We start from the raw sequence: 22,008 nt of genomic DNA on the forward strand, positions 1-22,008 counted from the left end.
ATCATAATTTCCAACAGTCAATGACTGTATTAACTGGCTAGACAGTCCGGTTATCGCGTTCGAAAGTGCATGGTACCGAAAATAACCTCGCTCTCGCTCGGCCGCTCGCAAAACAAACGCACGCAATGACGGAGGTAGTGGTGGCCATCGACGAGGAGCAATTAGTCGCCCGGATCTCCAATCTCATCGCACGTGCCGCCGATGACGCAACCTCGCGCGATGATCGAATCTTTCGCTTCGGAGTATCAGGTGACTTTAGAAATTTTTACATTTTCATTTTCACCTCGTTGCATGCTGCGGCTATTGTTCATGCGTCACCGGATTTCATTTTCTTCATAATTTCGCGTTTTCTACATCTCTTAATCGGTAAAAACATCAAATTTTTATGCTACGATCACGCGAGAATGACTCTTCGGTTTTTCAGTTTCATGCATAAAGTCATGCATTTCTCGCGCTCTTGCGCGCGAAAAGTCCATCTTGAATTCGTTGCTTCATTTCCGTAAATAAATGAAATAACAGATTTTTCATATTTTTATTTTTATTTTTTGATATCTGCTGTAAAAAATTGCATTTTGGCAAATTTATGTCAATTTCGTTTTGCCTTTCTCTCGGTTTTTCTCTACACTTTCTACACTCTATATGAAATGTCATTTAACACAATGTCATTTAAAATATCAATTATCCTTTTAATTATAATATATATATATATATATATATATATATATTATTTTATATATTTAATTGTTTTATGATATATTTGATTATTAAAATAATATATAATTATATTATTATATACTATCATATCATTATGTATATTAAAAGTTCATCTATATATACATGTGTGTGTATGTGTGTGTATGTGTGTGTGTGTGTGTGTGTGTGTGTGTGTGTGTGTGTGTGTGTGGAGGGGGGGTAATATATATGTACATATAAACTTATTTTATTTGTTAAAAAAATATACTGGTTTCTATGACATCATATGTATCTTAATTAAGTAATTTGGAAAGAGAATCTAGAAAGAGAAAATTAATTTTTAATTAATTATGGATTTATTTCTTCAGGCGGTTCAATAGTACCATTACTGGCCAAATCTCTGCCTAACATTTCAACTGACTGGAGTAAATGGCGTTTCTTTTTTTGTGATGAACGGGTGGTGCCTCTGGAGGACTCCGAGTCTAATTTTGGTCTCTACAAAAGTACTTTAATTGGAAAAGTACCTGTTATCGAGGAGCAATTCATGAAGATCAATCCGGAACTCAATGGTACAGATTCACAATCTATTTTTATTTTGAATAAAAATCTATAGCAATGTGTGTGTGTGTGTGTGTGTGTGTGTGTGTGTGTGTGTGTGTGTGTGTGTGTGGGTGTGGGTGGCGTATGTGTGTGTATCAGATTATTATATATATATATATATATATATATATATATATATATATAATAATCTTTAATTGCTTGTGATTTGTTATATACTTATTGTATTTCTATTAGTTTTTTTATTATAATTTATCGTTATTTTTATATATATCTATATTTACCTATCATTTTTTAATTTTTCATTCATATTTCAAAATATGTGTTATATGTTATATATATTTTTATAATTTAACATCATTTGTGTTGTTTATTTGCCATTTATTTATTTATTTATTAATATATATTTGTAGCCGAGAACGCGGCGAAGGATTACATTAAAAAAATGGCCTTCTTCTTCCCGCCGGACAGATTACCGAGATTCGATTGCTTGCTGTTGGGCTTGGGTCAAGATGGACATACATGTTCGCTGTTTCCGGGTCACCGGGCCCTCGACGACGAAAATATGTGGGTCACGTGGGAGCTGAATGCACCAAAACCACCACCTAGTAGGATTAGCCTCACCATGCCGGTCATTAATAATGCTCGCATGTGTATGTTTATTGTCACAGGCGCCAGCAAAGCCGAGATCGTCAAAGTAATCATCCAATTTTCATATAAATTATTTGAACTTAATCTTGCAATTTTTTATCTAAGAAATCGACATAATTTCTCAATATATTTCTAATTAGGTCATTCAACAATTTTTAATGAGTGAAAAATAAAGGAATAATAAAAAAAATAGAAAATTTAGGACTATATTTAAATTATTATTGTTCACAGAGGATCTTGAGAGACAAGGAAGATTTGCCAGCTACTAGAGTGGAACCAATTGATGGTACTCTTTTCTGGCTGCTCGATCAAGAAGCGGGCAGACTACTCAATTCAGACTGAAACACAAGGTGGGCTAAAGACCACTACAAGATTCACATCGACTTTATAACATTCCATATATTAAAACAAGTTTTGTAATTCTACTTTTTCTCTAAATTTTTCTTTAACTCTATATTTTAATATGCATTTTTTTCACTGCAATTTATTATTAAAGTCGATAGAATATTTAAATAAGCGTGCTCGTACCAAAGGCGTGCGAAAATGACTCGTGAGAAAGTTGAAGACAACTTTCGATTGATATTGCTCAACATGTCGTTTATATAAAAGAAAAATGTGCAAGCTTTGTTAAGCTCGTAAATCAACATGCATATTGTAAAAAGGCAAACAATATTTAATAAGAAAATAATAAAATTTGCATTTTGAAAAGAAAATATATATAAGAAGTAAGGAAATAATTTAACTTCCTTAATCTTCATAGAAATCAAAATAACTTTATCATAAATGTTTACGACTATCGCTATCTTATAATCATTCTTTGAGAAAAGAATGAATTTGACTTTAAACTCAGGATTGTGATATTTAAGACAAGTTCAAAGAGAATAATCCTAATTTATTTTAATTAAGGATTATTTATTCTTATCTGAATTAATATCTTTCACCCTTCATCATTCTTCCTTCGTTATCTAAAAGGAATTCACTTAACTTCTTTTTTTCCTTTTCAGTCTTTTGCTTTAAATAAAAAAAAAGAGATACTAAAAAATTGTTATTTTAATTTTTATATTTTTATATTTGTTATCGTAAAAAATTTATTAAATTTATAAGAATGTTGAGTAGTACGATTACTTATAGAAAATGTTTTCTTTCGCAGATAATTGCAGAAGAAACATTATAGAGACATTAATCTCTTTAGTGATATATATGATGAAAACTAAAAAGAACAATTAAAGAAGAAAAAATTTTGACAATACAAATTCTAATATTAAATTATTGCTTATAAGATCAGAATATTTTTTATTTCAAACTGCGATTTCATTTTTCATATATACGAGATGTAACAGTAAATCACAAATTTGTGATGCAGCCATCAATTACTTTCAATATTAAATTGGAGGGTAATCCTCTCTTGATAAATAATATTCATCAAATTTATAATATTCATGACTTGGAGAAATTTTAATATTTTTCATCTTCATAACAAGTATGATTTTTGTTGTCTAAGAACCTCTCATTTACAAATTTCTGTTGTTTAAATAATATAAGATTATTAATATATAATTATAATAATAATAATTTGATATAATAATGACTATAATTAGATACATAAGTTTTTTTACTAGCTGTTTTTTTTTCTTCCAAAACATCAGGTGTAATAAAAACGTGCAAAAATGAGTGTATATATGCTGTATTAATTCGCAAGATCAATAATAAATAGCAATTATGTACACATATATAAATTAACATTTACATTTTTTGCTATAAGAAAAACGTCAATTTCGTTTGATTTAACAACTCATTTACACGATAAATATTTTGATAATCTTCTAAAATATTAATAAGATCAACATAAAAATTTTGTTGAAAAATAATTAGAAAAATTAATTTTTGATAAAAGTCTCGAATGTAAAAGAAAGTTATACAATTAAAATATTTTTATAATTATACAAGGATAATACATCTTAATGTTTTTTTGATATTTCAATTTCTCTAATAATTTATTTCTTTTATAAATTTAAAAACTGAATAAAATTAAATTAAAACTAAATTATTTTAATTTCATAGAAATTGATCTTCATTTCATGAAGATAGTTTCATGTTGTTCTCAAAGACAATTGGTATATTTATCGTGCGTGAGTTATTGCTATTTCTCGAATATCGATAAACAACATGTCTAACTGTACATGTTTTATAATACATTTAAATACATAATATACATAGTTCATAAATTTGCGGAACTTATCTAGGGGAATGAATCGTAGCAACCGGAATATAATAGTAAACCGGAGTAAACGACCGGTGAAATCGAGTTTATATACGAAGTACTAACAAGATCGAGATGAAAACCGAGCGCCGCGTGATTCATAACAATACAGCAATTAATAATGTCAAATTATACGAAAAACTTGATCCGTTGAGTCACTATTTTAATCTCTTTAACTTTTAATAAAAATCATTTTTACATAATACACGGTAAAATATATATTTTTTATATAGAAGAAAAATATCAAAAATATATAATAATTAGCGAAAGACTGTTTTTCTAATTTTAGAATTTTTAATTTTCTTCTTCTATTTATAAAAATATATATAGTCGCATTTAATAAAGAAAATTTTAAATAAAAAAAATAATTTTCTAAATTATTATACAAGATTAAAAAATATATTAAAAAATATAAAACTGAATGTTGATTACAATTTGTTTCATACCATACGGAACACTATATCCCAATGGATCAAGTTATATTAATATAATTTTGTAAAATGAATTTTCATAATCTATAAAATGTTGATAAATCACGCGGAAAGGAGTTTACAATCATATACATATCACAGTATCAATGTATAACTCGATTCTCCATCCTCCCAATTAAAACAAAATCATTTAGATCGATATTAAAACACTTTATACAACGAAATTTTGCAAACATTCAAGTCAGAATCTGAATTTTATCCATAAATTATAAATTTAAAATTATAGCAATTAAACACATAATTTTTTATTTTTAAGATTTTATTTAAGAATTTTAGATAAAAATTATATAAAAATATTAAATTACATTTTTTTAATTACAATACAATCATATTGTGTGAACACTATTTTATATTTTTAAGTTATGATACAAAATTACAATGTTTTTGTTTTAAATATAATTAATAAAATTATATAAAGTAAAAAAATTATCGTAATATAATTTATCTAATAAATTTTTTTAAAAATGACACTGACTTGAATGTACATCTGCCGATAAAATACGTTTTTATACTAAATGATAATCGAGAACTGGCTTTTCCTTCTTTGATCGCTGTTCACTTAAAACTTGCTCATGTATTTGTTTACAAAGAGATATAATACTTTTCTTATACGCAAGACATACTTTGTACTGTGTTTACTCACCGAAATAAATCATTGCATTATAATAATAACAATCTATACGACAGCAATTGCTAAAAAATCGATTTTGATTCGCATTATTTTTGTCTAATTTATTAATATTAAAAATATATGAAAATCTTAATAAATTATTAAAAAATTGCTCAATTGATCGAAAAAGTTTCTCATGTTGTAATAAATAAACACTTTTTAAAGCCTTTTGTCTTTCTTTTTCTTTATTCGTTTTTTTTTTCTTTGAGGAAAGACGAACGAATGCGTTTTATCGCCAAACGATCATTCGTCATGTCGATGATTATAACGAGTGGAGAGAAAGAGAGAGGAATAGAGAAAAAGAGGAGAAAGAGAGAGAATAAATTAATTAATTGAATTAATCAGTCACCTAGCATTCATGTTCATCACGTCATGTTGACACCCAGTGCCTGCCGGAAATGTTCATATACTACATAACTAATAGATACAGCAGGTGCAACCTGCAAAAAAATCATTTGTTTATATTTAATAATAATCAAGTATCATACAACTTTGCGTTAAAAATTTTAATCTTTCTTTGATTTATAACATCAATTATTATATAAATCAAAAGATCATCTAATAACTAAACTATAATTTAGTTTACTAACGTCTATTAGATGATCTTTTGATTTATGTAATAATTGATGTTATTTAATGTTTATTTGTTGTTTATTTAATTATTGATGTTATATATAAAATTAAATTAATGTAAAACTTCATAATAAATCAAGAAAAATTCTATAAGTTTAAAAGGAAAATTCTAAAAATTCTTTAAAATATAATATTTATGCATTATCAATCGTACCTTGAGAAAATTAGGCATGAGGCCGCGATACAGACCACGTATTCCCTCGCGATAGAGAATGTCTTTGAAGACACCTACCATGGTGTTGGGCGAGCGATCAGGTTCAATCTCGGCTTGCAATCGCGTTCGCACTAGCGCTAATGGATACGAGCACACTTGACCTGCTGTGCTCGACGCAGTGCCGCACAGCAATAGAACCCAAAATGCCGGTTGTTCCTTCTTGTCATGTGTACGTAAGTAACTATTTTTCAGCGTCTGAAAACATATTTGTTCAAATAATTATCAAGAATAATCGTTAAGAAAACTTTTATATCCACTCAAGTTACTTATCGAATAAAATAGCATAAATTTAATTATATATAAATATTATGTTATTGCAATATCCATGAGATCAAAACAATGTTCAATCACGACTTACTTCGTAAACAGCTAAATCGATGCCGGCATAAGGAAGTATTCCTATTAAATTAGGTACATAGCCTCTGTAGAAAGATTTTAAACCGCCTTGCTTATATATCTTCTTCGCCGCATCAACCATGCCATTAAACTCGCCTGTTTTTCGCAACGCGAGTCTCGTCTTGAGCACCTGCAAGTTTGTTATACATATATATATTTATTCGTCGTAGTTTCATGTGCGTATATCTACGCTAAGAGATAACGATAAGAGAACACAACATAGAAAAAAATTTACGTCTTTTGCCTGATATGACAATGCAAGGAATTTAAAAATCGCAAAATAATAATTGAACTGTACCTCAAGAGGATAGATGACCGATTGGCTGATACCACCGGCCATGGAGCCAGCACAAAATCGCTCGTAAAGTCCGAGCTCGTGCGTCTCGTTGTCCGCTTTGATCGCCCGCTTGACTTGCTCGTACGCCATAAATTTGAGTGCAGTTTCCGGGCCAATCTTGAGCACGTTAATGCCATTGCCACGCCACAGACTGCTAATGCCACCCTCACGCAACATGTACCTGAAGCAACTCATGATATTGCAGTGTCGTGTGCCGTGGACCTGTAAGGATGATCGGACGATTCTCTCGTCGTATTAAAGCAAACTAGACAAATTTACTCGCTCGCTCGACATAGCGAATTGTTTCAATGCATAATAATGATTTTTGGATTACATTACTTAATCTAAATATGGATTAAATAAATAAAATATATAATCTAGTTCTCAAGTAAAAAAAATATACAATATATGTATATGTAATTAAATTTTACAAGTTTACAATTTTTATAAGTTTATAAGTTTACAATAAGTCATAAAAAATATATATATTAGTAAAAATTTTCTGACAATAAATTCAGAGTTTTTTAAATCAGATAAATTGAAAAATCATGCAAATGCTTACTTGTAGATACACCTTAATACGGTCGAGAGGCGCGGTACAGGTACGTGATACCGCACCTGCTATTCCACCGGACAATAAATGTCTCCACCACATTCCCGACACCATTTCACCCTTTGTAAACTCTTCGGGGACGCCAATGTCCTCTCCGATATCCATATACTGTAAACAGAAAAGAAATCGTTCGCGATTATTAAATGCATAAGCAATCTGATGACCAAATCATTCGATAGATAGACAGAGATTGGAGAACGGTAAGATTGGAGTATTCCATTATCGATAAAAATAATTATAAAAGATTCATAAATTTTCCGCTTCCCTTTATTAAAATTCATTAGTTTAGCTTCCAATAGTTTAGCTTCAAATAATACGTATTATCACGTCTGTACCTAATTTGTGTAAAATAGTGTTTTGTCCACTTATACATATTAACATATTCGCGTAAATTTTCTTGTACAAGTCTGCTTCATATTTTGTAAAAAAATATTAATTTTATTCACGGAAATAAATTATAGAGATTTACGTTAACTTAATTGATAAAACATCGTACATCAATAAAATATTAATACAATAAATAAGGTGAACTCAAGATTTATATATAATTATTTATATATAAACTTGCTGTCAAAAATATTCATATCGATTTTATTTATATTCATCATCATTTTTCTTTCTTTTTTTTTATAGAAATTCACTGAATTTCTATTTTAATAAATATTTTTATTTGTCACTTCCCAAATAAGCGATCGCAACTTTGAAACAATCAACGTTTAATGAAAAAACATCGATCGACTAGTTGATAAGATTACTATATATTATCTTTGACTTAAATCTGGAATACTGTATATGTAAATCGTTTAAATCGCTTATCGATTGCAGTAAAATACGAAACATTGCAACATCATGTTTCAACAAAGGTAATCACATCCGTACAATAGCACCTATTGTATTACAAATATCTGTTACAAAACTCACGCGTATTGTAATTTAAAACTTGACATATCGAAGCTCGCGTATCGTAAAAAGAGACTTCAATTTAGATATTCGTACGATACGATATTTTTATTTTCACAAAGGTTCCAAATTTGTTCTAATATCCAAATTTGTTCTAGCATCTCGTTATTTGAATCTATTTGTATACAAATTTGTATACAAATTTGTATACAAATACAAATTACGAAAATATTCACGAAAGTATTCAACAATACTTCCAATAGAGTCCAATTTAAATCATTAAAGTCAAGATTTATTTGTTTAGTCTACCTCCTTCAGCTAATCTCGCAGTCATAACTCGTGACGTAATAATTTTACGAAATCACGATCGGCCTGGCTAGTCGCAGGCAAACTAAGAAACATTGCTGTAATACACTCGATGCAATAATGCGTGATATCGCGAAGGAAGTAGGATGTTTCGAGTAGAGTGACTCGTGAATTGTCGAACGTTAAAGTCGAGCGAACTAAAAAGGTTTCCTCAGAGTCTTCTAGCCCGATTGGGCGACGAGCCAGACAGTCGACAGATAGTAATATCCTAGGCTTCCTTCTAAGCTACATTTTCCGCACTCAAAATAAAACAAGTGTATCGGAAGCAAAGCGGAAAGACGTGTAAAGCATATCTCATCCGTACTTTGAACCGCCGATTCTTTCGCCAATTTGGAGCTACATCTTTCTATTGTTTTTTCATCATATTGCCACAATCACCAAGTAATCCGATATTAAAAATTAATTGGTGGCGATGGAAAATAAATCGCTGTATCTATAATAATGTATCTGTAATATAAATAAAAGTAACGAATAACAAAGTATCTTCTTATATGCGAATCTTCAAATTTGGTTTTCTCGGAAAAAAAAAAAAAAAAAAAATCTCAAAGAGAAATATCCTGTCGCACGGTATAACAAAGGAAAAAATTCCTTTTGTAATCTACCGCATCTCTCGTGTGTATGTGTGTATGTATAAATTTAATATGCGTTGCACATATGCTCGGACGACAAATTCTTGAAAATCGCATTCCGGAATCACTTTCGCTGTCTAGCTTCGACCTTCTCTCGCGCGCTTTCTTTTTTAGTTCGAAACGGAATACTTCGGTGAACTTGGAATCCGATTGGCTATCTGATCCGATAGCCTCCCGCCGTTCTCTACTCACCCGTTGCAGGAGTTCATGATAGCCCTGCAGAAACTCCTCGCACACTTGACATGTGGACAGGCTGCTATCGTTCGAGAGAAATTTCGTTTTCTTGAAGGCGTACATGCTGCGATCAATTAGCTGTAGTCGCGAATCATGTGGTCGCGCACATGCTCGTCGCATGAAGTCAGGCTGCACTGCTCACTCACTTTGAAATCAGCCGCATTACTCACTTGCTTCGAAATCAGTTGCGTTTTTCTTTTCTTTTTATGTTATCTCCTCCTCTTCGGAACGATTCTCTCTATTCTATGTCGTTCTATTCTTCTCCCCTGTTACTTCTTTCTTTTCCACTTGCCCCTAATAATTCAAATTATTGTTCTTCCTTTCTCTTTATATTCCTGTTACATATTTTTCTCGTTTTTTAATATTAACTTATTCTTTGAAGAGAAATCGCCTGGTTTATTGTAATATTGAACTAGATTGTTGAACCGAATCTTTCCTCCGTCTTCTTCCTTCTCTCCTATCGTAATTAAATATGTTTGATATATCGCACGTTTGAAATCACGTGGTAGCTTTCATGAAGTCAGCTTGCACACTCGTGTAACTTTCGCGAACTTTCGAACTTTCTATCCAGCGAGATGTTCGCGCTAATCGGGGTTGCGTAAATTCTCGAGAATTCCCCTCCTCGTTGTCCTCTATATCTTTAGATCACGATTCCGGCGACTTGTGAAAATGGCTCGCGACAATTTGGCAGTCTAAAAATCGCCGGATGCTGATCGAGCAATTGAAGGGTCGGACGATTTAAAGGCAGCTGAGACACGTGGTCGAGGACAGAACGCGGGTTCCGTTAAGAGCAGTTCTAAGCAGTTTTAAACAATCCTTGATGGTAAATAGGAGGGAAACGAGCTACGAACCGGCGATTCGAGCGCTCGGAGTCTGGTTGCGAGACTGACGAGAGAGTACAAGGAAAAACCCGGAGACATCGAGATATCGCCCCCTCCGAAACAGGGAACGCCTCCGTCTACTCTGTCTGGTCTTTTCCCCTCTTTCTCTTAGTCATTGCTCGTTCCATCGACGTCAGAGCACGCGCGTCATCGAGGCAAATACCCGTGCGATGACGACGATCAAAGTCGGCGGCCGCTGCGCGCTCCACAGTGCAAAGTTTACTCGCAAGTAATAGTAGGGCAAACTTATTAAGTTCTAACTGTACTTTCTACACTTTGATACTTTGTACACATATACAATAATTGTTACATACTACCTTTATATAAATTATAATTAAGAATACATTAATACTGTCTAATATTTTATATATATGGACAATAAAACATTATGCCTAATTATACTCTTATTAATATTTATTAATATTATATTAATTGATGTTAATTTACTATTAATTAACTATTAATAATTATTATTTAATTTTATTCTATTATTATTTTATAATAATAAAACTCAGTTATTATTAATACATATTATTACTATTGGTTTTTGAAGTAAACATAATAATTTAATTTTTTACTATTTTTAAAAATAATTCATTGTAACTTACTAAGTTAATAATATTTAATATAATAAGAGTAAGAGTCTAAATTGAATTATTATTTAATGACATAATATATAGTGTAATATTAAAACAATATAATTAATAATAATGATAAACTGAGTGTCATCTTCTCAAGGATCCTCATTTCGGGATTTTATGTATTACGTATTACGTATTACGTATTACGTATTACGTATTACGTATTACGAACATCAACAAAAATTACAGAATTTATGAAAACATCCATATATATAAAAGTTTATATATATTCTTTACATGTATGTAAAATAATTCCTAACATTTACATCAATATCTATAATTAAGTCTATTTTCATAAAATATATTTTATAGATCAAAGTTGAGCACCACTGATATGGCGTAATAAACAGCTGACGAAACATTGCGTGAAATTTCGTCAGATAAACTTATTGAAAATTCGGCTTTCATAATCTAACTAAATATTTATCGAACATTTCTTAAAATGTCAATATCTACTAAAGCTGAAAATTCATGTATACATTTGTATGTGTATAATATAAAATGCTAAAACAAATGGTCCATAATACGCTTTTTATACATGGACATTACGGTCCAGACACCCGATATTTCCGTAAATGTTCAGCGGGTGACATAAGTAGGTAATATGAATAATGGAACACTCAACATGATACATGTATCCGACATCATTATAACTTTAACATAATTAAATTAAATTATATAAAGTACTCACCGTGGTGTGATGCCAGTATTCGATAATATCGAGCAAGGTAGTACTTGGGGCATAGAGGAGAAAGTCCCGCCATTCGTTGAAACTGATGTTGAGACTTCCATCTTGGTCCATGCTACGCCAACAATTAATTTATCAGAGAATATATATTATTGAAATATAATGTAATATTCTTATAATAAATTTTAAATAAAAAATTAATAATTTTAAGCAATTCATAAGATTTTACCGTTGTAATAATTTTGTTGCTTCCTCTCGCGCTATTTCTATTCCCAGCTCCTTGAAAGCTCTTATCAGTTCTTCTAAATCTATCTTGCCTGCAAATAATAAAATATAAACAAATATTTAAAGCTTTTCATATATATATATATATATATATATATATATATATATATATATATATTATATGTTAAACAGTAAATAAATATTATAACATGTCAAACAAAACATAGATCGATAGATTATAGACTAAGATTTATTTAAAAAAGTATTGTATATCATAATTTTAATTTTGTAAACTCAATCCTAAATTAGTTTAAAATTGATTAGTAATTTACTAAGCATTACATGCTTACCGTCTTTATTTTTATCAAGATCAGAAAACTGTAATCGTAGATTTTTCTCATGTTCACGAACATAATGTATGAATTCGGCCAGGCTGATATCTCCGCTCTTAGTACGATCTGATCGAGCCAGAAATTTCTGTAAAATTGTTTGGAATTATTTTTCAAATACATGCAAATATTTATTTCGATCGAATATAGAAAGCGTAGTTGATAAAAAAATATATACATAAAAATTTATACATAATTAATTTAACAAATTTATAAATAATTCAGAAAATATTAGGATATAAGACATTTTAAAATTTAGAAAAAATGTTTTATTTGAGATTATTTTTAGATATGTATTATTTCAATCAAATTTATAATTTATATGCTATATATATTAAATAGAGAAACCAAGAAATTCTTTAATATAATAATATATTAATAATTTATATCTAATTGTGATGATGAAAATTTGATATTTATTTGAATAAATAAAATGTGTAATACAGATATTTAAATTCATAAAAATTAAACAAATATTAGAAAAATATAATCAACGAAGAAATTGCATTACCTTTAAAATTTCAAAAATTATTTAAATTTCCGAAATTGTAATTCCAAGTATTTCCAGTACTTGGGATTTCAATTTGTGAAAATCAAAATCTTAAAAAGTATCAGGAGAACATAGTCGGCGAGAAGATTGCACTATTTAAAATTCCAAAAATTTTTCTGAATTTTTAAAAATTACAATTCTGAGAATTCAATTTATAAAACAATTTCAATTTATAAAAAAATCTCGGAAATAAATAAAATATTGGGAAAATATGATGAGGATATTGCATTATCTTATGATTAAAAAATTTTTTTTAAATTCCAAGAATAACGATTTCGAGAATACAAAAATAGCGAAAATTAAAATTTCAGAAATTAATAAAATGTTAAAAAATATAATAAAAATTTAAATATGTATATATATATATATATATATATATATATATATAAATATTGATGTTTAACTCAAGGATGCTTAATAATTATAATAAAAAAAATTAATGATATCGATGTATGCAAATACCTGCAAACAGGTCTTTAAATATGTTCATTTTAGCTGCACTTTCTGCACTTCGTACTAACTCTCATCCTCTTCTTTCATTTCTCATAATTTTTTATTTTATAAATGCAAAAAGCGCGTTTGACATTAGAATTCTATTTTTTTATATACATTTTTTATTTATTTTGTAAGTCATCTTTTTCCCCAATCTTAATCCAATCTTCCTAATCCAAGAAATTCCAGTCTATTCATTTTATCTACACTTCAATCTTTTTCTCTCTTACTCCTTATACGAGCTTCCCATTCCATGTGCAAAAAACATAACACAGCTAAAGATTTAAATCCCTACTTCTGTAACAATTAATTCAAATAATCCTCGTAAATAGAAGATAGTTCAAAAAGAACATGGATATATCGACAAAGAAGAAGAAAAGAAGAACATGCAAAATATATATCCCAAACGTTTCATCAATGACTAGTTTACACCCAGCCGTTCAATCCCGATTCACTTCGGAATGAAGTAATATTTCTTAAGTGTAAACGGATTAATTTCGATCCATTTTAATCCTTTTTTCTTAGCGGTAGTAAGATCAATCCGGTGTAAACGCTCCCTAAATCCACTTCATTTTGCAGTGGACTGGGATTGGACGGCTAAGTGTCAACTAAGTCAGTCCTCAAGTACAGAAACTACTAGCATACTACTGGGGATGCCAAGTGTAAATGTCATAGCGCTGCTCACGGCAGATTTCAGGCAGGATTTCATATTCGCAATGTCTCAGGTGGAGAATCGTGGATGCTATACATGTCTAATAAATACCTGGGCATATTGGGAGTGCACGCCGACCTCGCGCAGCGCCCGGGACAGGTCGTGCACGTCGACGCGACCGTTGCCGTCGAGATCGAGGCGCTGGAACAGTCGCGCTAGCCGCTCCTCGTCCTGGGCCGGCAGCTCGTGCAGGTAGTGCGCCGGCGGCGGCTTCGCGACCGCGCGCGCCGCCGGCGACGCGCTTATACGCGCACCGCCGCCGTTCCCCGGCATATGTACACGCGGACGTTACACGACGCTACGCGAGGCGAAGACCAGATAAGACGGGAGACCGCGGTCGCGGTAGCGTAACGAAGCGAAGCCGTGCCGCGGCAAGCTGTATATATATGTGTACACGTACACGCACGCACCGAGCGTACGCATGTCCATGGCCGCCACACCGCGACGCACCACCGCACTGCTGCTGGAAGGTGTGCGCGCGCGCACGGGGACGCGGACACAGCGACGCCGCGAATCGGCTGGCTGCAGGTCCAGCGAGGTCGTGTCGCCACTGCGTGGCGAGAAATAACTGGTGAGATTAACGAAGGGTCTCCGGGATCTATGGATAAAGGAGAAATCGATTCCCCAATTTCTGCACCCGAAATCTTATTAGTGTTACATTTGAAAAAACGATCTATAGAAAATGTGTTCCAGCACATCCTGCTTATTTGGAATTTTAAATTCAAATAGGATATCGCGCGTTCATTCGAAAAACACCGCCTCCCTGAAAAATATTCCTTCTAGGGGTGCGTTTCAGAAATAACACCAGAATGCATGCACCCAGGTATCGTTTTATCCTTGTTTAATATTCGATGAAAAACATGGATAAAATAATACATCCAATATTTCTGAACTCAGCCTAAATATATTCATGTGATCTATTCTTTGTATCTGAACTAGTGTACATTTGTTGCACTTAAAATGAAATAGATATGTTTTTGAAGTTTACAAAAGCGAGATAGAAAATTTTAGTGCAATTTAGTGCGGGAATAGAAAACAAATCTCTAGAAGACTACATTGACGTTACTCAGGCTGCGTTCCGATATTCACTGCCAGTACTGAAAATATATAGTTCACGTCACATATATTATAAATTTTCAGTACTAGCAGTAAATATCGGAACGTAGCCCCAGTGAGTAGAGTTTTTGAACGCAATATTAAGGAGTATCTCCTAATAACACGAACAAACTTAATTGTGAAATTGATATTAGGTCTGTTCGTTATAGCTAAAATAATGCACACTTGTAATATTTAAAATGAAATAGAAATATGTTGAAATTAAAGTTGAAATTAAGTTAAATTGAAATTTGATGAGAAACAAAATTTTGGTAAAAATTATTTAAAATAGTCTTGTCACCTTCGATTTTAATAAAATTAGACTTAATCGACGCGGTTTCGCTCAAAATAAAAGAATCTGGCAGAAAAACGCAGCGGTCTGCCTTGGTTGCGAACCAAGATATTAAATGAAATATTAAAATTTTAAATTATAAATTATAAAATTTTAAAATTTGAAATTAAAAAATTTAAATTTGAAATTAAAAAATTTAAATTTGAAATTAAAAAATTTAAATTTGAAATTTAAAAATTTAAATTTGAAATTTAAAAATTTAAATTTGAAATTAAAAATTTAAATTTGAAATTAAAAATTTTAATTTTAATTTTAAATTTAAAAAATTTAAATTTTAAATTTTAAATTAAAAAATTTAAATTTTAAATTTTAAATTAAAAAATTTAAATTTGAAATTAAAAAATTTAAATTTGAAATTTAAAAATTTAAATTTGAAATTTAAAAATTTAAATTTGAAATTAAAAATTTAAATTTGAAATTAAAAATTTTAATTTTAATTTTAAATTTAAAAAATTTAAATTTTAAATTTTAAATTAAAAAATTTAAATTTTAAATTTTAAATTAAAAAATTTAAATTTTAAATTTTAAATTAAAAAATTTAAATTTAAATTTTTAAATTTCAAATTTAAATTTTAATTTTAAAATTTAATTTTACATTATTTTAAATTTTAATATTTAGAATTTTAAATTTTAATTTAAAATTTTAATATCTCGCTTAATATCTTGGTTCGCAATCGAGACAGACCGTCGCGTTTTCCTGCCAGATTCTTTTATTTTGAGCGAAATCGTGTCGATTAAGCCTAATTTTATCAAAATTGGAGGTGACAAGATTATTCTAAATAATTACCTTTGCCTATAAAAAATTCAGCATAGTGATATACATTCTTATTAAATAAAGTTACATGCATATCAGGCTAAATTCGAGATCCGTGTTTCATCCAAATAATTGTTTATCTGTATAATTACATGAGAATTATTAGTAAAAGTATCACATCTACATCTAGTTGTTTGTTCACAATGGTTTGTATTAAAAAAATGTTAAAATTTTATTGACTATTTTAATTTTGTTTAAATTATTATTTGCTTTTTAATCTTGAGTCTGTTACATAAATCAAATATTAAATTACTAATAGTTCCAAGTTGCGTAAATATTTAGCACAAGTCATTTCGTATGTAGAACATACTTCATGAATACACACTACTTAATAATAAATCTGTTTTTTATTTTCTGTTTTCATTTTAAAATTTTAAATATCAATTTAATTTTAAATATATACGAGTTTAGTTATAAAGTAACACGGAATTGAAGCAAGTAGATATTTTCCAGTATACTTTTCATCGAATGGACAATGGTTTCTGTGAAAGCGATGACCAATCAATCCCCCGATAAGTATCTGTTATTTCCGGAGTAAGCGAGAGACCGATTGGCTGCAGCCTCGCTCGCGCTGCCTCGGTGACGTCATCCCTGTGCACAATCAGAGAAGCGGCTCATTTCGCGTTCCCCCACCGTACTGTCCGCTGTCCAGCTGTCGAGCAACCGTTTGGCAGCAGTCGGCGAAAATTTTCCTTGATCGCGAGTGATCGTGAAGGTCTCGCCGGAGTAAAAGAAAGCGAGCGCTGAGTCCGCGTCCGAGGAGAAAAGAGAGGGAGCTAAGTACGCGCTTGGTCACACGCTCGGTTCAAGTGGCCCAAATTGGAGAATACGGACGGGTGATTGTCGGCCGTCATTGCCGTTCGCATCTTGCAGTCATCGGACTGGGAAGGACGTCGTGCGTTCGTTTATAACAGTACCGCGCGAGAACAGAACGGCCTTCACGGACACGACATAACAAAAGGCAAAGGACGAGACAAACAGCGGGCTCTCGTTCTCTCGCTCTCGACCTGTCTCCCTCTACCTTGGTCTATCTCCTCCCTCTCTCGTGCATTCTCTTTCTTTCTCTTTCACTCGTCTCGTCTCGTCTCGCTCGCCCTTTCGTTCGCTCACTCGCAAACGTCGCAAATCCGGGGTCTCGTAAGAAATAACCCTCGTTTCGTTTCGCGCGCGTGAAAGAAAGAGAGGATCTGGTGCGAGTGCTACGTAAATTTCTCACGCGTTAGAACGCGCGTGTGGGTGCTATCATTGCTTTCATCGAGCCTGTCGCGCTGATAGACAACGCGCGCAAAGTGCGAAGGTAGAAGGAGATCGTCATCGTCATTGTCGTCGCCATCGTCGTCGCTGTTACTATCGTCGTTGCCGTCGTCATTGCCGTCATCGTCATCGTCATCATCAGTCACACACGCGCGTGTACGCATCTATACCCGCGTGAGAAAGAGCCCCTTCGCGCGTGATCAGCCATCATCGTTCACGGAAGTTAACGGGGAGACCATTCGTAAGGGATGTCTACCCCTGCGAGGAGGAGATTGATGAGAGACTTCAAGAGGTACTTGATGTATGACGATATCAAACGTGTCGTCCCGTCCGCCCGTCCATTCGTCCCACCGTCCGTCTATTCGATCGCGCTCTCGGCGTGACGCCATTGTAAGCGCGGTGGCTCCTGGTGCGCCCGATTCTCGGACTTGATTCGGAGTTGATCGAGTCGAGTCGGTCCTCGTCGAGGATCTCGCGTGCACGGAGGCTCAGCACCTTCCGCGCGCGAACGTCAGCCGGATTTATTATTAGAAGCGCGTTTCCTCGTCCTCCGCGATGTGTCCCTCCCGCATTTGCCCTCTGCCGCCTTCCCCCCCTCTCCTTCTGGCCCAATAAAACAAACCGTTCTCCATCCTGTCGATGATCCATGCATCATCACGATACGTTCAATCATTACTAGAACAATCAGACGAATCTTTATGATAATCACATTTGGGCATTTCATATTCGCACATACTTGTGTAATAAAAAAAAGGTTTTTTTTTTGGATCTTGGAATATTTTATATAATGCCTAACTCGTAAAACAAATTATGAATAAAATGAATCGTCATTTCTTATACATATACAATTGTAGATAATATAAATATTAATAATTTGAATAGGTGATTATATTATTTTTAATATTTTTTTATATATATACAAAGAATAAAGATAAAATTTGTTTGTGTTATTGTTTGCAATATTCTAAAAATTATTTTTGCAAAGATTACAGGAAGATCCTCCAACTGGAGTATCAGGTGCTCCGACAGACAATAATATTATGATATGGAATGCAGTTATTTTTGGGTAAGACAATATGATTTTTTATTACATTTGCTCTTTGATAACATTTGCGTCTTGTTATGTCTCAAAGAAAAATTTACATTTATAGCACTATAGCATTTATATCTGTATACTTAACAAGGTCATTGCAAAAATTATTAAAATTATTCTATGCTTATAAAATATGCTCATAAAGTGACAAGATTTTTTTCAAGTTTAAGAGCTAAAAGATAAGTTTAAGAGCTAAGAGATAAGATAAAACATTTTAAATGTATAAAAGTTCTTCATGGATGAATGTTTATGTTTTAGACCACATGATACTCCATTTGAAGATGGCACATTTAAACTTACAATAGAATTCACAGAAGAATATCCAAACAAACCACCTACAGTGAGATTTGTTAGTAAAATGTTCCACCCCAATGTATATGCGGACGGTGGAATATGCCTTGACATACTTCAAAATCGTTGGAGCCCTACTTATGACGTCTCGGCCATCTTAACATCTATACAGGTACTAAGTTTTTTCCTTTGTCGTAAAATTTATTTTAATGTTTCTTGTTTTTTCCTTGACGTTTTTTAAACAATTGGTGATGCAATTTTACGAGAAATGTAGAGTTTAATGGATATAGGGAGAGATTTATTTCTTTCTTTACAGCATCTTATATACAGATCTTCCATTACTTCCTTAATCATTATTATTCCATAAAAATATTGCATATTAAAATTATAAAAGAAGACATTGGGATATGCCATTCCAATATCATATGCCATGGGATACAATTCAAATTTTAATTTAGAATCATTTCACAATATAATTTAATATATATCTTTTTTTCTCAACTCATATTTTTTTTATTCATAAATTATGAAGCCAAAAATATTTTGCATGGCAATTAATGAATGTAGCAAGAAAAATAAAATATGGATGTTGGAAAATGGATGTTTTATTTTCTAAATCTTGCATTATGATTTTTTTTTTTATTTTTTTTGTCTTTGCATTTTAGGATCTGTATCGTTCATTGTGTCGTCTTTTCTAAAAATATGTTTGTATGTTCCTCATTGAAACATTGTTTCCAAGAAATTTCTCTTACTAATCATGTGATAACGATGTCTCAAGAATCGTTTGATTTGTCTTAACAGCGGTTGCAATTCAGCAAAGTCTAATTACATAATACTTATATGAAAATTATTTATGTGTAACATTTGCATACATTTACATTTATGTGTAACTCTACTTTCGATCGCTGGCGCCAATACGCATCTTTGATTTCTTCCATACTAATTAGCGGACAAAAGAAAGAGGTGAAAAAGAAAGAAAAGGCGGGTTATTCTTATTTATTTATTACTATCACGCGACCATGCACTTTGTCAAAAAGGCTAACGGAAAGATTATTCTCCGAAGTGTAATGAAATACGACTTATGTGATTGCAGTCGCTGTTAAGTGACCCGAACCCGAATTCTCCTGCCAACTCAATGGCAGCGCAACTGTACAAAGAGAACCGACGCGAGTACGAGAAACGAGTGAAGGCTTGCGTGGAGCAGAGTTTTGTGGATTAGTTGCGGGCGTTAACGCGATGCTGTTGTCGCAGCATCAGTCAGCCACCAACAGCCATCAGATACAGGGGAGAAGAACGTGCAGCCTTACCAAGGAGCTAACGTTAAAAACAAAAGAAAAAGGAAAACAAGCCTAGCGTGTTTCTTCCTGAAAGCTCTATCGAACTACCACACAACAATGTGCAACGTTAGACCGAATTTTTACAATGTTGAATAATAAATTATTATAAAATTGCGTATTTATTTATTTCGAATATCTGATGATACACGAAATTAGTTACTATATTAAATGTTAGAGTATAAAAAATACCTGGCTTGTCTCTTTTGTTTTCTTCATTTCCTTTTTTATTTTCTGTGCGAAGTGTCCTGTCTTTTAGACGACGCAAAATTGTACTTTGCATTCTAGTACTTCGGTATCACAAATTCACTTCTATATATATATATATATATATATATATGTATATGTATATATAAATATATACTCAACACATATATATATATATATATATATATATATATACATGCATATATATATTATAATATAATAAGAGATAATAAAAATGCATAATTTCACTGGATAGTCTAATAATTGTAACCTGATATTTGATTTCCATAACCCGAAGGCCTTTTTAGTCCTGTTGTATATAATGTTCGATGTTCTTTGTTGGAAATTTAAGATGAAATAACATGCTGAGGGAATTTGTCAACTGTTTGTGTTACAGTCGCTTTTGGACGAACCGAATCCTAATTCGCCAGCCAACTCTTTAGCGGCGCAATTGTATCAAGAAAATAAACGGGAGTATGAGAAGCGAGTGGCTACCGTAGTCGAACAGTCTTGGCTGAATTTCCAAGAGAGTCACACGGAGGATCCTCGCTGACATTAAGCATCCTGCTTTTCACGACGCGTAAGAGATCTCTGCCGCCAGCTTCTCTCTCTTTAATATAAAACTTGTCCCCGTATTATATACGTAATGGTAATTCGGTCGACACATTCTTCGTCGGAGCTGTATATGTAATATCCTTCGATATTTCATGGTGAACATTCCGCGTGTTGATTCACAGTCTATAGAACACGATGAGAGGAATTCGCACGGCTCTCACTCTGTTGCAAAAACATAGAAAAAAAAAAGATAGAAAACCGGAATGATGTAAAGTTGCACTGTTAACTTATGTGATCTTTTTACTTATAAGTACAATATATATTATCTTGCTCTTATAACTAGACATTAGGTATCCCTTGTGCAAAGGATAAAAAAATAATGTCCGTACAATGTTTCGCCATACATTAATCTTGCAGGCAAATTGACTTACTATTTTACAAATGTAGACGAGCTTGAAGAAAATACATTTATGCTAAAGGATATGAAAGTTTATAAGTCGCTTCTGGAAAGTCTACTTTCACCATGTAACGGCGCAAAACATAAGAAAATAGTGTGATTATTTCTCGTTTTCGACTTGGTATTTATCATTAGAAAGTCACGCTTGTATTAGATTGTAAATGAATGTCATATATTGGAGTATAGTATTGAATTATATAATAAATTTTGCAAGAAATTACAATGTGTTTATAAATCCTTTACTATTTTTTTAACGAGTTAATAGATGTTCATGCTTAACGTAAGAAATACTTTATATCCAATATAATTTTTTCATAGAAACATATAAATTTT

The 22,008-nt window shown here is 31.8% G+C and overlaps 3 protein-coding genes across 5 annotated transcripts; 2 read left to right on the plus strand and 1 right to left on the minus strand.

The window, feature by feature from the left end:
* The first annotated feature begins 6 nt into the window (after positions 1-6).
* Pgls (6-phosphogluconolactonase) lies at positions 7-5,109 on the plus strand. Of its 2 annotated transcripts, XM_089081474.1 has the most exons (5): positions 7-249; positions 1,062-1,262; positions 1,665-1,948; positions 2,134-2,252; positions 3,053-5,109. In XM_089081474.1, the coding sequence occupies exons 1-4, from the start codon at positions 126-128 to the stop codon at positions 2,242-2,244; spliced, it is 720 nt and encodes a 239-aa protein (XP_088937600.1). In that variant the 5' UTR covers positions 7-125; the 3' UTR covers positions 2,245-2,252; positions 3,053-5,109. The 2 variants fall into 2 exon arrangements, with proteins under 2 accessions (XP_088937600.1, XP_088937599.1); XM_089081473.1 differs by lacking the exon at positions 3,053-5,109 and having other exon boundaries at positions 8-249; positions 2,134-2,615.
* On the minus strand, positions 3,571-14,760 carry SCaMC (Short Calcium-binding Mitochondrial Carrier). Its single transcript, XM_089081463.1, has 9 exons — positions 14,275-14,760; positions 12,431-12,557; positions 12,085-12,172; positions 11,859-11,970; positions 7,466-7,624; positions 6,865-7,125; positions 6,529-6,696; positions 6,111-6,365; positions 3,571-5,763 (listed from the first exon to the last, which is right to left on the minus strand). The coding sequence occupies exons 1-9, from the start codon at positions 14,494-14,496 to the stop codon at positions 5,689-5,691; spliced, it is 1,467 nt and encodes a 488-aa protein (XP_088937589.1). The 5' UTR covers positions 14,497-14,760; the 3' UTR covers positions 3,571-5,688.
* A 2,316-nt stretch (positions 14,761-17,076) lies between these two features.
* Positions 17,077-21,898, plus strand: Ubc6 (ubiquitin conjugating enzyme 6). Of its 2 annotated transcripts, none has more exons than XM_011645825.3 (4): positions 17,077-18,030; positions 18,724-18,804; positions 19,090-19,294; positions 21,061-21,898. In XM_011645825.3, the coding sequence occupies exons 1-4, from the start codon at positions 17,987-17,989 to the stop codon at positions 21,214-21,216; spliced, it is 486 nt and encodes a 161-aa protein (XP_011644127.1). In that variant the 5' UTR covers positions 17,077-17,986; the 3' UTR covers positions 21,217-21,898. The 2 variants fall into 2 exon arrangements, with proteins under 2 accessions (XP_011644127.1, XP_011644128.1); XM_011645826.3 differs by lacking the exon at positions 21,061-21,898 and adding an exon at positions 20,216-20,647 and having other exon boundaries at positions 17,084-18,030.
* Positions 21,899-22,008: the final 110 nt, after the last annotated feature.

Source organism: Pogonomyrmex barbatus, unplaced genomic scaffold, assembly GCF_055798465.1.
Source record: "Pogonomyrmex barbatus isolate J1 unplaced genomic scaffold, ASM5579846v1 scaffold5, whole genome shotgun sequence".
Lineage (NCBI taxonomy): Eukaryota > Metazoa > Arthropoda > Insecta > Hymenoptera > Formicidae > Pogonomyrmex > Pogonomyrmex barbatus.

What these genes read in the sequence shown, in the direction of transcription:
- Pgls (XM_089081474.1), top strand. Translation starts at nt 126, where the DNA reads ATGACGGAGGTAGTGGTGGCCATCGACGAGGAGCAATTAGTCGCCCGG. An exon ending in CTTTCGCTTCGGAGTATCAG is followed by an intron (nt 250 to 1,061) that starts GTGACTTTAGAA and finishes TTATTTCTTCAG; the next exon opens with GCGGTTCAATAGTACCATTA. An exon ending in GATCAATCCGGAACTCAATG is followed by an intron (nt 1,263 to 1,664) that starts GTACAGATTCAC and finishes ATATATTTGTAG; the next exon opens with CCGAGAACGCGGCGAAGGAT.
- SCaMC (XM_089081463.1), bottom strand. Translation starts at nt 14,496, where the DNA reads ATGCCGGGGAACGGCGGCGGTGCGCGTATAAGCGCGTCGCCGGCGGCG. An exon ending in GCAACAAAATTATTACAACG is followed by an intron (nt 11,971 to 12,084) that starts GTAAAATCTTAT and finishes TTGTTGGCGTAG; the next exon opens with CATGGACCAAGATGGAAGTC. An exon ending in GTATTAAGGTGTATCTACAA is followed by an intron (nt 7,126 to 7,465) that starts GTAAGCATTTGC and finishes TCATCCTTACAG; the next exon opens with GTCCACGGCACACGACACTG.
- Ubc6 (XM_011645825.3), top strand. Translation starts at nt 17,987, where the DNA reads ATGTCTACCCCTGCGAGGAGGAGATTGATGAGAGACTTCAAGAG. An exon ending in TTGATGAGAGACTTCAAGAG is followed by an intron (nt 18,031 to 18,723) that starts GTACTTGATGTA and finishes ATTTTTGCAAAG; the next exon opens with ATTACAGGAAGATCCTCCAA. An exon ending in TGGAATGCAGTTATTTTTGG is followed by an intron (nt 18,805 to 19,089) that starts GTAAGACAATAT and finishes TTTATGTTTTAG; the next exon opens with ACCACATGATACTCCATTTG.